Here is a 15,559-nt window from a genome sequence, read left to right as displayed (position 1 = left end):
TCTCAATTTACATAAAACATAGCTCAGGCAGTAGGAAGCTCTCTCATCCATTTATATGCAGATGATATTCTTATACTCAGCTGGCCCCTCCCTAGATTTTGTGTTAAACGCTCTACAACAAAGCTTTCTTATTGTCCAAAAAGCTTTCTCTCCCCTTAACCTGTTCTGAAAACCTCCAAAACAATGGTAAAGTGGTTTAGTAAGAAGAATGCCCCTCTGCCCACAGGTGTGATTACTACCTCTGTGGGTTTAGAGCATGAGGTAGTCACCACATATAAGTACTTGGGAGTATGGCTAGACAGTACATTGTCCTACTCTCATCACATATCAAAGCTGCAGGCTAAAGTTAAATCTAGACTTGGTTTCCTCTATCGTAAATTGCTCCTCTTTCACCCCAGCTGCCAAACTAAACCTGATTCAGATGATCATCCTACCCATGCTAGATTATGGACACAATTTAATAGACCAGCAGGTAAGGGTGCTCTCAAGCAGCTAGATGTTCTTTACCATTCAGCCATCAGATTTGCCACCAATGCTCCTTATAGGAAACGTCGCTGCACTCTACTCCTCTAAACTGATCATCTCTGATTACGTCGCAAGACCCACTGGTTGATGCTTATTTATAAAACCCTCTTAGGCCCCACTCCCCCTATCCGAGATACCTACTGCAGCCCTCATCCTCCACATACAATACCCGTTGTGCCAGTCACATTCTGTTAAAGGTCCCCAAAGCACACACATCCCTGGGTCGCTCGTCTATTCAGTTTGCTGCAGCTAGCGACTGGAACGAGCTAGAACAAACACTCGAACTGGACAGTTTCATCTCAATCTCTTCATTCAAAGACTCCCTCATGGACACTCTTACTGACAGTTGTGGCTACTTTGCATGATGTATTGTTGTCTACCTTCTTGCCCTTTGTGCTGTTGTCTGTGCCCAATAATGTTTGTACGATGTGTTGTGCTGCTACCATGTTGTCGCTACCAGGCTGTGTTGTCTTAGGTCTTTCTTTATGTAGTGTTGTCTCTTGTCGTGATGTGTTTTCTCCTATATTTAGATATTTTTAATCCCAGTCCCCGTCCCCTCAGGTCTTTTGCTAGGCCGTTATTGTAACTAAAAATTTGTTCTTAACTGACTTGCCTAGTTAAAAAATATATATAAAAAAATTTGTTGGGAAACAGAGTGGTTTGGGCATACTGCAGAAAGAATGCTGATTTGCCAGCTCAGCCAATGAGACACACATGCACCTGGCTATTCAAATTAACTTCTACCTAGGGCACACGGCCCAAGCCCAGCTGCACCAAGTCAAATACACTGCTCAAAAAAAAATAAAGGGAACACTAAAATAACACATCCTAGATCTAAATGAAATAATCTTATTAAATACTTTTTTTTCTTTACATAGTTGAATGTGCTGACAACAAAAATCACACAAAAATAATCAATGGAAATCCAAATTTATCAACCCATGGTGGTCTGGATTTGGAGTCACACTCAAAATTAAAAGTGGAAAACCACACTACAGGCTGATCCAACTTTGATGTAATGTCCTTAAAACAAGTCAAAATGAGGCTCAGTAGTGTGTGTGTGGCCTCCACGTGCCTGTATGACCTCCCTACAACGCCTGGGCATGCTCCTGATGAGGTGGCGGATGGTATCCTGAAGGATCTCCTCCCAGACCTGGACTAAAGCATCCGCCAACTCCTGGACAGTCTGTAGTGCAACGTGGCGTTGGTGGATGGAGCGAGACCTGTTGTCCCAGATGTGCTCAATTGGATTCAGGTCTGGGGAACGGGCAGGCCAGTCCATAGCATCAATGCCTTCCTCTTGCAGGAACTGCTGACACACTCCAGCCACATGAGGTCTAGCATTGTCTTGCATTAGGAGGAACCCTGGGCCAACCGCACCAGCATATGGTCTCACAAGGGGTCTGAGGATCTCATCTCGGTACCTAATGGCAGTCAGGCTACCTTTGGCGAGCACATGGAGGGCTGTGCGGCCCCCCAAAGAAATGCCACCCCACACCATGACTGACCCACCGCCAAACCGGTCATGCTGGAGGATGTTGCAGGCAGCAGAACGCTCTCCACGGCGTCTCCAGACTCTGTCACATGTGCTCAGTGTGAACCTGCTTTCATCTGTGAAGAGCACAGGGCGCCAGTGGCGAATTTGCCAATCTTGATGTTCTCTGGCAAATGCCAAACGTCCCGCACGGTGTTGGGCTGTAAGCACAACCCCCACCTGTGGACGTCGGGCCCTCATACCACCCTCATGGAGTCTGTTTCTGACCGTTTGAGCAGACACATGCACATTTGTGGCCTGCTGGAGGTCATTTTGCAGGGCTCTGGCAGTGCTCCTCCTGCTCCTCCTTGCACAAAGGCGGAGATAGCGGTCCTGCTGCTGGGTTGTTGCCCTCCTACGGCCTCCTCCACGTCTCCTGATGTACTGGCCTGTCTCCTGGTAGCGCCTCCATGCTCTGGACACTACGCTGACAGACACAGCAAACCTTCTTGCCACAGCTCGCATTGATGTGCCATCCTGGATGAGCTGCACTACCTGAGCCACTTGTGTGGGTTGTAGACTCCGTCTCATGCTACCACTAGAGTGAAAGCACCGCCAGCATTCAAAAGTGACCAAAACATCAGCCAGGAAGCATAGGAACTGAGAAGTGGTCTGTGGTCTCCATCTGCAGAACCACTCCTTTATTGGGGGTGTCTTGCTAATTGCCTATAATTTCCACCTGTTGTCTATTCCATTTGCACAACAGCATGTGAAATGTATTGTCAGTGTTGCTTCCTAAGTGGACAGTTTGATTTCACAGACGTGTGATTGACTTGGAGTTACATTGTGTTGTTTAAGTGTTCTTTATTTTTTTGAGCAGTGAAGTATCGATTGATTCAGGATTTAGAACCACACGATGTAACAAATAGGGCACTTTACTATAACAGCAATAAATGCAAATTGATTATTACCATTCCTGATATTTTTTGGTTAGCTAACTAACTAGCTAGTTCATCCTGACTCTGGCTACTGCTGCTACCTAGAGTCAGGTCAAAAATGATAGGTACCCTTGATAAAGCTGAGCAAAAAAGACAAAAAAATTAGTTCTCGCTCACCAGTGGTGGGTTTCGCATCAAAATAAGGATGCATAAGTATAAAAGTACCCCATACCTACTGTAAAATATGGTGGTGGATCTTTGCTGTTATGGGGCTATTTTGCTGGTCCTGGGACCCCTTATCAATGTCAACAGCATGATTAACTTTACCCAGTACAACATAATTTTAGCCAAAAACCTGGTTGCCTCTGCCAGGAGTGGATATTCCAGCAAGACAATAACCCCAAGCACACATCAAAAGCTACAAAGAATTGATTAATTGACCACAAAATCTACCATTTACAATGGCCATATCAGTCTCTGGACTTGAACCCCATTGGAAACCTGTGGTTTGAATTGAAAAGGGGCAATGCACAAGCACAGATGAAGCATATAAAGGATCTGGAAAGATTCTATATGGATGAATGGTCTACGATCCCTCCGAATGTGTTCTCCAATCTCAAAATATTTGAGAAAAAGGCTCAGTGTTGTTATCCTCCCAGGGTGCGCTATTGAAAACAGGGGTGCCGATAATTGACTGCAATCTGAGGAAAAAATATATAAATTTGCTCAGATAGAGATTTTGTTTAACAATTGTATTAGTGTAATACACTTTGCATTGTTTTTTTGCAATATAGTACAGTAATATTTATATTTTATAAAGTATTTTTTGCCTATCAAGGGTGCCAATAATTTTGGACCGGACTGTATATCAGTCAACAGCTAACTAGCTTGCCTCTTCATATTACAACTTTTACTTACAAATCACAGGATTTAAAATAGAAGGGAATGGCAAGACGGTTGTTGCGTGTAGGATCGGACTGCTTTGACTTGCTTTATTGTTGGCTAGCCAGCTTTGAAATATAAGTGCCTGGCGAGATAGTTGTTGTATAGGCTTTGTCCTTTTTCCTAACACCAGCTGTGGATTGCTTGGCTAGCTAGCTTGTGTGCAGAAAGGGTGCACTCCTGAGCCTCCCCTAGTCTTGTATGACTTGGTCACAACTACAAGTAAAAGGACAACTACAAGTAAAAGGACTAGTCAAAAAGATTGTTCATACCTAACAGCATGAGCTTTTAAAAATGAGATTTGCACTAGACAGTTACTTTAGTACTTATTTTCCCTTCCTGTTAAATGATGGTTCTCCACTTCTGAAGGAGAAACACCACCGGGAAGATTCCAGAGACAAACCTGCACCCCTACCCAGTCTTTACTAGATGTCACATTCCCATTTACAAGTTGCTTACAAGTTGTTCTGTTTCATTCTTTTTGCACAAACATTCTTATTCCTGTCAATGTCTAGGAAAGCAGAGTGAGAAAAAAAGAAAAAAGAAATGGTGACACCGAGTTGCAGAGACTGGAGAGGGATCAAAGCCAGCCCTCAGACAAACACAGAGTAGAGGAGAGAGAGAGACAGAGTGACTGGAGAACCTGTCTGTAGTGTTTACCTCATCTACCAGCCTGTCCCTGGCCAGCATTGAGACATTCACCCATCAGTGTCCACTCCACACCTATTGATTTCACTTGATGCCCATCCATAACGCATCTGTCGATATTTATGCTCTACCCATCACCTGCTGCATTCGAACTGCAATTTGCAACCCCTTTAATCTAGCCAATAGTCTCCTAAATCTCTAATGGACAATAATTATGGCTACATAATATTGCCTTTCATTAGAGGCAAGGATAGCAAAGGCCGAAACTGCATTTCAAACTCTCTCCTCCTCCCTACATTCAGACAGGCAGTTCTCCAAATCCTACAGGGTGCTTTGAGAAATTCTTTGAAGTCATGAAAGTAAAAATATATTTTTTTTTTACCATTTTTAAATGGCTTTGATACACCCTTAACTGTCAGAACTGTGGAATTAGAAAGTAATATTACCACTTTCCCAGCACCTTGATGCAGTCAAAAACATAATTCCTGTGATTGTTTTTATATTTCCACATGAGTTTGGAATAATACTGTGAAAACGATAATGCCCTTTTAGTGTTAGAGCTGTTTGGAAAGAACGCCTGCAATTTCAGCCTGTTGTGGTCAGATGGAGTTGGTCTTCCGTGGGGACACCACCATGCAGTAAATTACTTAGACCAATAAAGAAAGATGCAAACCTCTGCCAATAACAGCTAATTTTCTGTTTTCCCCTCCCCACTCCCAGACAGTCCTAGCTAAATTCTTGCTTAAGAATTGCTCTTCACTATGAAGCAATTTTTTTCTTTTTGAACAATTTAATTGAAAACTATCATAGCAAGGTACTGAATTGTTCCCCTGAAATGATTTGATATGGAGATGAAAACAGCTGCATTGGACCTTTAATTTCAAGGAGAATGCCATTCTCATGGAAGGAAAAAAATCTAGCAGTCTCAAATTACTGAGGAATGATGTAATAATTGCCCACATTGATATGTCATCAGACTAGTCTCAGGAATTAGGGCACGTGGTTAGACTAGTTGTCGAATACAGTCAGACATACACACACTGTGTAGGACTACCCATCATTCTACATTTCCATGTGGCATTTGATGTCATTGATTTAACACAAAATGTCTGAAAACTCACTGGTCATGGATTTACATCTGCTGCCTGAGAAGTATGTCATCAAATAGGTCAAAGCGAGAAACTACAAAATAAACCTTTTATCAATATGACATACTTACTGTATGTGCACTGCAGTGTTCCACAATGGAGTTGTTTTGGGCCCCTTATCTTTTCAGGTTTTACTGGTAAATCACTGTGCTGTGGGTTTTAGAAAACACTAGCTAGGGTAGTAAGGTATGCCAATGAGTCTACCGTGTACATAGCCAATGAAGGCGGCAAACAGGTCCACAATATTTCTGAAATTAACTTCTTAAGCTTACAAAAAGAGCCTTCGGAAAGTATTCATACCATCCATTTTTCCACTTTGTTACGTTACAGCCTTATTCTGAAATTGATAAAAATGTTCCCCCTTAATCTACACACACACCACATCACATAATGACATAAGCTAACATTTTTGCAATTGTATTGAAAATAAAAACTGAAATACCTTATTTACATAACAGGATGCACCTGAGCTCAGTTTCCATTGATCATCCTTGAGATGTTGCTACAACTTGGAGTCCACCTGTGGTAAATTCAATTGGTTGGACATGATTTGGAAAGGCACACACCTGTCTATATATATACACACAGTTGACAGTGCATGTCAGAGCACCTGGAGGAAACAAGGCACCATCCCTACGGTGAAGCATGGTGGTGGCAGCATCATGCTGTGGGGATGTTTTTCAGTGGCAAGGAGACTAGTCAGGATCGAGGGAAAGATGAACAGAGCCAAGTACAGAGAGATCCTTGATGAAAGCCTGCTCCAGAGCGCTCAGGACCTCAGACTGGGGCGAAGGTTTACCTTTCAACAGTACAACAACCCTAAGCACACAGCCAAGTCACAGCAGGAGTGGCTTCGGGACAAGTCTCTGAATGTCCTTGAGTGGCCCGGACTTGAATCCGATCAAACATTTCTGGAGACCTGAAAATAGCTGTGCAGCTCAAGCTCCCCATCCAACCTGGGAGCTTGAGAGGATCTGCAGAGAAGAATGGGAGCAACTCCAAATACAGGTGTGCTAAGGTTGTAGCATCATACCCAGGAAGACTGGAGGCGGTAACTGCTGCCGAAGGTGCTTCAGAGTAGGGAGTAAAGGGTCTGAACACTTATGTGAATGTAATTTCAGGTTTTATTTTTAATACATTTGCTAACATTTCTAAAATCCTGTTTAGAAAAACTGGGGTGATTACGTGAATGCATGCAGCCTCAGGTGAGAGGATTAATCCTCAATTACAGTAGTAGGGGTGCTAGTGTTGATCTGTATTGAACATCACCAGACCTGACATGAACTTGACAACTTCCATCGATAACTTTGAAAATCACAAGTACGGAAAACCACTGTACAAACAGAACCAGACAGCATGAGTTTGTGAGGGCGCTTACATTTGAGAGCTAGAGACTGACCTTAAGGTTGGCAATTGAGCGGAAACTTTGTCAGGTAGACCAACCCCCCACCGAGGGCAGTCAGAGCAGTTCTGAGACTCTACTCAATGCATTAAGAGAAAATCCAGCTCCTCAGTGTGAATCAGAAAGACGACCAGACAGACAATCTACAGCCGCCAAGTATTTTGGACTAATTCAAGGCCTACATGTCAAACATAACCAAGAGGGAGAGGTTGATGTCAATATTTGTTCAATTATTTATTTCCAAAAGCAACTCATCCCTAACAAACATTTAGAGCAGAGTTGGCCCAGTCTAGAGCCTCCACTAAAACACCTGCATTCAAAAAAAAAAAATAAATAAATAAATAAACACTACCCTAAAATGGACATGCATAACTAGGGCCAGGAGTTTTTCCTCCAGCCCACGTGATATGAGTCCAAACAGGAAAAACTCTGGCCAATAATTCTGTCAGGGCTCATGGTTAGGAAACCTTTTGGCCCTACAGAGTGAGAGAATGCAGCCCATTATAACTGAGTGGCAGTAGCCTGCTGGGGAAGTGGAGGGGTGTTGCTTACCTCAAGCCGTCCAGTGTCAGGCTGGAAGCCGCGAGCAGGGTCCTCTGTGGTCACACGGCATTGGATGGCGAAGCCATTGATCCGGATCTTATCCTGCTTTAGGCCCAGCTCCGGCAGGCTACGCCCCTCACACACACGCAGCTGAGCATGAACCAGGTCCACACTGACAGGAGAAAGAAGGGGAGAGTAAAAATATATATATATATTTTTTTAAGCACTCCGTTGTGCCTAAAGTAACCACCCTACCATGTCTATTCCCCTACATGATGCAGACGTGGTGGTGACTTTCACAACATGTGAAGATGTGAGTTCAAAACATTTCTCATTTCAAAACGTGATATTGGGTTCATGAAACGCCTTCAGTGAGGTTGAAGAAAAAAATATGAACTTGTTACATTTACAGAAATGATTGCCCATTACATTCTAATTAAGAAAAAGGTGTGTAGAGAATCAATTCTGGTCATTTGAACTTTAGGGCTCCAAACAACATGCAGGATTGTTTTTTTACTGGTCATAGAGAAAACAAAGCCAAGTCTGATACCACTTTTTTACTGCACTTTGACTGGCTAAAAAGCATGTGTGCATGTCTGTGCCTCCAGGCTGAGGGAATATGTTCTTACTAAATGAAGAGACACAGTTTTACTTAAATTAGTGAGGGTCAACATTAAAAAGTAACTAAGTGTCTTGGCTGGAAGTTGTTGTATCAAACCACATTTCCATCCAGTTATGCGCGTTAAGTCATACCGTACCAAAAAAAAAAAATTGAAACAGGTCGTTTCGATACAATTTAATAAAAGCCCACAAAGCATTTATTTGTTCGACATGGTGGGATCTTAGTGTCGGTAAAAATTAATTCTGAGTGAAATGGCGGTGGTAATGCCCATCATATCAAAGTAAACTTGGAGTCACACGATGAAATGGTGTGTGGTCCTCCCACTGACTCTGGAAACCATGCAATTTATTTGGCTAAAGATACATGATTAACTTCACAGGGTGGTGAAAGTGCACGTTCTTTATGCTCCTTTCCAATAAACATTGAGGGTCTGACTCTGGTGACATGATCGATGCTTGACTATGTGACAAAAAAAAAAAAAAAAAGTTAATTAAAATGCAATGGAAACACATTGAACTTAACATTTTTATTCAGTACATGAAAACATAAGCGAAAAAGTACATTGTGTGCACTAAGTCTTCACACCAACGGTGGGAAAATGTGCATATTTTCTTTATGTGGATTTTAGAATATTTGTTTGAAAATTTGTCACCAGTTCAATGGAAACCTAGCTATGAAATGTAATTATTTTGGCTGGTAGTGAAACTTTATGAACTCTGAAACACACACAGGCCAAATGTTTTGATACAAGACAAAGATAACTTCAGGCCTTGGAGTAGACTGGATACTGTTTGTGTCATAAAGACAGAATATCTTCCAAACCGACAGAAACAAACGTAGGACGAACTGTACAGGCCGAGACCAACAACTGACTAACTTGGACACAATATTTTCCATACTTGCATTTAATTTATACCATTATTTCTTTATTGGCAAAGTTTCCCCATCACCAAAATGTACAAATATAATCATAAGCTAATGAATAACCTAATACAAACCTGTGTACGTTCAATCTAAAACAGGAATACTCGTCACCAGGCGATACATTTGATGTAGAAAAAGCACTTACAAAATAAGACAAAAAGTACTTTTCTACAAACAGTGTCAAACTAAAAAGTGTTCATTGTACGATAATTGCGCAATTCTATAATTTAGTTGCAGCCTGGAACATGACATTTATGTAGTGATGTTCATTCTCAACATGGCTCTTTAGACGTGTACCCGGTCAAACATTATCTACTTGATGAGGTTTCTTTCATTTAGTAGTAAGTGGCCACATTTAAAACTTGATAAATAAAAAGTCAACAGGCATAGGGCTCATCTGGTGAGATCACTTGGGGGGGGGGGGGGGGGGGGGGGGGTAAGCAGCTACTGCCTCGTACGTTTCTTCTCGACTTAGATATTTCACAATGCCTAAGATGCACAACTGTGTTAGCTTAACCAACGTCTCTGTAGCACATGACAACAAATGGGGGCAGTAATCCCTTTAAACATGTCAGACATGCTGTAAACAGTGAGTCCCTGCTTTGTTCTACTGTTATCTAATCTAACTCCTATATCCAGAGACCACAAGATGGCCATTCTGCTACAGTTCCAAACAGTGTTGGGGTGGTAAGAAAGAAAAGGAGGTGGACAATAAGAAAAATACCGAAGGAAACGAGGACAGAGGAGAGGCGGAGGAGACTGCATTGCACAAAACCAAAGATGTGATATGAGCTGGAAGCAGAGGGAGGGAGGGGAGACAGAAGAGGGGGGGGTTCCTATATACAGTCTGATTTCCTTTTCCACTAATTGCTGATGCCATGCGGCGCATGTGGCACTGGTGTGGGGGAAAATGCCCCTCTCCGTATAATAACCTAAAATCCTTCCACTGAAAGTCTCTCCGCTTTACCCCGCTTTACCCCGTCGCTATATGGATAAGATCCAGGTCATCTTTAAACCAGCCCCAACACATCAATCCGTTGACAAGCTTTCCTCATCCGTGTGCCAGTTTAGTACCCTTCTCCCTCACCCCGCTCTCGTTTCCCATTCCTAATTTCTCGCAGACTAGACAAATGTGCAGCTGCAATCTAGCCACAACGCAGTGATTAGAAACCCATTATAGGGTCAGTGACAGACAGCATATAATGACTGAGCTGTAGACACACACTGCAGAAAGAGAATTTAATTGAGGGAGAGGAGTGGGAAGGAGAATTGGAGTAGTGCAAATGCTGAGAGAATTGAGGTCTGCCATAAGCCTGAATATGTAGAAGGGAAAGCACAACGCACTCCACCCAGAGTGTGTAATGTAATACACACATACAGCATTCAGAAAGTATTCAAACCTCTTCCCCTTTTCCACATTTCATTACAGCCTTGTTCTAAAATTGATTAAATTAATTGTTTCTCAATCTACACACAATACCAAAGCAAAAACAGGTTTAGAAATGTTTGCTAATTTATTTAAAAGAAAAAACTGAAATACCTTATTTACATAAGTATTCAGACCCTTTGCTATGAGACTCAAAATTGAGCTCAGGTGCATCCTGTTTCCATTGATCATCCTTGAGATGTTTCTACAACTTGATTGAAGTCCACCTGCGGTAAATTCAATTGATTGGACATGATTTGAAAAGGGATATAAAAGGTCCCACAGTTGACAGTGCATGTCAGAGCAAAAACCAAGCCATGAGGTCGAAGGAATTGTCCGTAGAGTTCCGAGACACGATTTTGTCGATGCACAGATCTGGGAAGAGTACCAAAATTTCTGCAGCAGTGAAATGGTCCCCAAAGAAACAGCGGCCTCCATTCTTAAACGGAAGAAGTTTGGAACCACCAAGACCATTCCTAGAGCTGGCCGCCCGGCCAAACTGAGCAATCGGGGGAGAAGGGCCTTGGTCAGGGAGGAGACCAAGAACCTGATGGTTACTCTGACAGAGTTTCTCTGTGGCGATGGAATTTGTTATTTTATTAGGATTCCCATTAGCTGTTGCAAAAGCAGCCTACATATCAATGCATACACAAATGATCTAGGTCAAAAAGAGGAGAAGCGATGTGCTGCGAGGGGTTTCTGTTTTTTGAAACCAGGTTTGCTGTTTATTTGAGCAATATGAGATGGAAGTTCCCTGCAATAAGGGCTCTATAAAATACTGTACGCTTTCTTGAATTTGTTCTGATTTGGGGACTATGAAAAGACCCCTGGTGGGATAAGTGTATGTCAGAGCTGTGTGTAAGTTGACTATGCAAACAATTTGGGATTCAACACATTTCTTATAAAAAGAAGTGATGCAGTCAGTCTCTCCTCAACTCTTAGCCAAGAGAGACTGGCATGCATAGCATTTATATCAGCCCTCTGATCACAATTAAGAGCAAAACGTGCTGTTCTGTTATGGGCCAGCTGCAGCTTAACTAAGTCCTTCCTTGCAGCACTGGACCACAACTGGACAATAATCAAGATTAGACAAAACTAGAGCCTGCAGTAGTTGCTTTGTGTAGTCAAAACAGCAGAGCATCTCTATGGCTAGACCTCTCCCCATCTTTGAAACCATTGACTCTATATGTTTTGACCATGAAAGTTTACAATCTAAGGTAACGCCAAGTAATTTAGTCTCAACTTGTTCAGCCACACCATTCATTACCAGATTCAGCTGAGATCTACCACTTAAAGAATGATTTGTACCAAATACAATGCTCTTAACTTTAGAGGTGTTCAGGACCAGTTTATTACTGGCCAAAACAGACTGCAACTCTTTAAGGGTTTCAGTGAATTCATTAGCTGTGGTTGCTGATGCGTATATGGTTGAATCAGCAGCATACATGGACACACATGCTTTGTTTAATGCCAGTGGCAGGTCATTGGTTAAAAAAATAAAAAAAGGACTAGAGAGCTGCCCTGCGGTACACCCCACTTCACATGTTTGACATGAGAAGCTTCCATTTAAGAAACCGCTCAGATTTATTAGATATCGTGGATTCAGAGCTATGGCAGAGTTTGAAAAACCATAACACATAAGTTACGGTCAATAATATCAAAGGCTGCTATGAAATCTAATGTTACAGCTCCCACAATCTTCTTATTATCAATTTCTTTCAACCAAGCAGTCATTTGTATCAGTGCAGAACATGTTGAGTGCCCTTCTCTATAAGCATGCTGAAAGTCTTAATTTGTTTAGAGAAGTAGCATTGTATTTGGTCAAACACAATTTATTCCAACAGTTTGCTAAGAGCTGGCAGCAAGCTGATAGGTCTGCTGTTAGAACCAGTTAAAGCTGATTTACCACTCTTGGGTAGCGAAATGACTTTGGCTTCCATCCAGGCCTGAGGACAAAGACTTTCCTCTAGGCTCAGATTAAAGATATTACAGATAGGAGTGGCTATAGTCAGCTACCATCCTCAGTAGCTTTCCATCTAAGTTGTCAATGCCAGGAGGTTTTGTCATTACTGATCGTTAATACATTTTTCCACCAAAATTCAAACTTGCACTGCTCTTTCATTAAATTAATTTTATTTTTTTTATGCATGAAAATAATTGCTCACTATTTGTCACAGGCATTTCCTGCCTAAGTTTACCCACTTTGCCAATGAAGTAATCATTCAAATAAATTCTGCAACATCAAATGGTTTTGTGATGAACAAGCCATCATTCGATGAGGGATGTAGTTGAATGTCTTTCTGCCCATTATTTAATTTCAAGTACTTGATATTGGCTTCATAATACAGTTTTGTCTTATTTTTGTTGAGTTTAGTCACATAATTTCTCAATTTGCAGTGTCAGCCAGTCAGATGTGCAGCCAGGCTTATTAGCCTCTCTTTCAGCCATACAGTTTTTCAATTCCTCATCAATCCATGGAGCCTTAACAGTTCTAACAGTCAGTTTCTTAACAGGTGCATGTTTATCAATAATTGGAAGAAGCAATTTCATCAAGTGCAGCGTCTGGATGCTCCTCATTAATCACATCAGACCAACATATATTTGATATCCACATAAGAGTCACATCAAATTCTTGTGAATGATTTCTTATGTACTACTTTAGGCCCAGCTGTTGGAAATTTGTCTTTCCTGGATATAGCCACTTTATTGTGATCACTGCATCCAATGGGTACGGATATAGCTTTAGAACAAAGTTCTACAGCATTAGTAAAGATGTGATCGATACATGTGGATGATCTTGTTCCTGTAGTGTTTGTAAACACCTTGGTAGGTTGATTAATAACCTGAACCAGATTACAGGCACTGGTTACATTAAGAAGCTTCCTCTTGAGCAGACAGCTTGGTTTTCATCAGTCAATATTCAGGTCCCCGAGAAAGTAGACCTCTGTTTAAATCACAAACTACCAAGCATTTCACACATATTATTTAGATACAGACTGTTAGCACTTGGTGGCCTATAGCAACACCCCAAAAGAAAAGGCTTTAGATGTGCCAAGTGAACCTGCAACCACAACACTTCAATAACACTTGACACAAGCTCTAAGCATTACAGGGATATAGCTCTGAATATATACAGCAACTCCCCCCCCATAAGCATTTGTCTCTTCTATAGATGTTATATCCTTGTATTGCTACTTGTATAAATCACAATTATCTAAGTGAGTCTCAGAAATGGCTAATATATGTTGATATCAGATGTTAGAAATAAGGTTCATGAAATCAGTAACTTGCTAAGGCTACATTGTATTAATATGGGCCATTTTCAGCCCTTTCCTGGGTAGCTTATCAGAGACAGACATAATATTGAAAAGAGCAGACCAAGCAAGAGAAAAAAAATATATACATTAAGAAGTCCATTAATAAATTGGTGTGCGCGCTGCGGGGTTGAGACTACAAACCCATAGGCTTGGCTCGCTCATCCCTTCTAGGCTTCTGGGAGGGAGGGTGGACAATGAGCCTGTCGTAGTGGATGTACGCAATGTCTCCACGAGCTCTGGCAGCTTTCATGGCTGGTATCAGTTCTTCCCTCTTCTGGTGCACTGTTCTGCTAACTGTTCTTCAGGTCCTGGACCTCTCTGGTCAGGTCGTCCATTCTTTTATTAGTAGAATCCGAGTATTTGGACAAAACACTTTACTTTTATGTTGTAACAAATGCTTATGCTTATGGTAGCTATCAACGCATGTTAAGCTGTTACTCCTCACAATTCCAGACAGGGAAGGTCACGGGAAAATTAAAAACAAACAGCAGGGATCTAGACAGCCACAAACCCGGAACAATCTGCCGTCCCAGCCACAATGGATAACCGCTTTGTGGGCTGCGCTCAAGAACACATTGCCAGCTTGATGTCCAGCTAGCTAGCTGCTAGGCTAGCTGTGACGCCAAATAGCTCCTCAGACCTGTCCTTGGTCAGCAGGATCACTGGAAAGATACAAGCAGTCCCAGCAACTGACGCCAACTGCGTCTCGGGAGCCAACATAAGCTAGGTAGCTACCAAGAACGTTCCAATATACTTTCAAACAAACAAAACTGAGCCTTCCTGAAGGACAACCATCTCTGAAGCACTCAATCAATTAGGCCTTTATGGTAGAATGGCCAGACGGAAGCCACTACTCAGTAAAAAGGTACATGACAGCCCGCTTGGAATTTGCTAAAATTCCTTTAGATGCCTCTCAGACCATAAGAAACAAGATTCTCTGGTCTGATGAAACCAACAACTCTTTGGCCTGAATGGCAAGCATCACGTCTGGAGGAAACCTGGCACCATTCCTACAGTGACGCATGGTGGTGGCAGCATCATGCTGCGCGGATGTTTTTCAGCGGCAGGGATTGGGAGACAAGCCAGGATCAAGGGAAAGATGAACGGAGAAAAGTACAGAGATCCTTTGATTAAAACCTGCTCCAGAGCACTCAGGACCTCAGACTGGGGCGAAGGCTCACCTTCCAGCAGGGCAACAACCCTAAGCACACAGCCAAGACACCGCAGGAGTGGCTTCAGGACAAGTCTCTGAATGTCCTTGAGTGGCCCAGCCAGAGCCCGGACTTGAACATCTCTGGAGAGACCTGAAAATACACTCCCAATCCAACCTGACAGAGCTTGAGGGGATCTGCAAAGAAGAAAAAAAACAAAAAAGGGAGAAACTCTCCAAATACAGGTGTGACTTGTAGTGTCATACCCAAGACTCGAGGCTGTAATCGCTGCCAAAGGTGCTTCAACAAAGTACTGAGTAAAGGGTCTGATTACTTATGTAAATGTGTTAGATATATATACACACACATTTCTAAATACCAGTTTTTACTTTGTCATTATGTGGGTAGATTAAATACATGTTTTTCTTCATCAATCAATTTTAGAATAAGGCTGTAAGGTAACAAAATGTGGAACAAGTGGAAGGGGTCTGAATACTTT

At 42.1% G+C, this 15,559-nt stretch overlaps 1 protein-coding gene across 3 annotated transcripts in view; it reads right to left on the bottom strand.

Moving 5' to 3' along the window:
- The window catches only part of LOC115204260 (pyruvate carboxylase, mitochondrial), a 121,285-nt gene that overhangs the window by 83,897 nt on the left and 21,829 nt on the right, over window positions 1-15,559 (bottom strand). For all 3 annotated transcript variants that reach the window (XM_029769685.1, XM_029769686.1, XM_029769687.1), the window contains one exon: window positions 7,630-7,792. In XM_029769685.1, coding sequence (XP_029625545.1) covers window positions 7,630-7,792 — 163 coding nt within the window. The remainder of the gene's footprint in view (window positions 1-7,629; window positions 7,793-15,559) is intronic.

The sequence above is a fragment of the Salmo trutta genome, chromosome 12 (assembly GCF_901001165.1).
Source record: "Salmo trutta chromosome 12, fSalTru1.1, whole genome shotgun sequence".
NCBI lineage: Eukaryota > Metazoa > Chordata > Actinopteri > Salmoniformes > Salmonidae > Salmo > Salmo trutta.
This window is presented reverse-complemented; position numbering and strand designations above follow the sequence as displayed.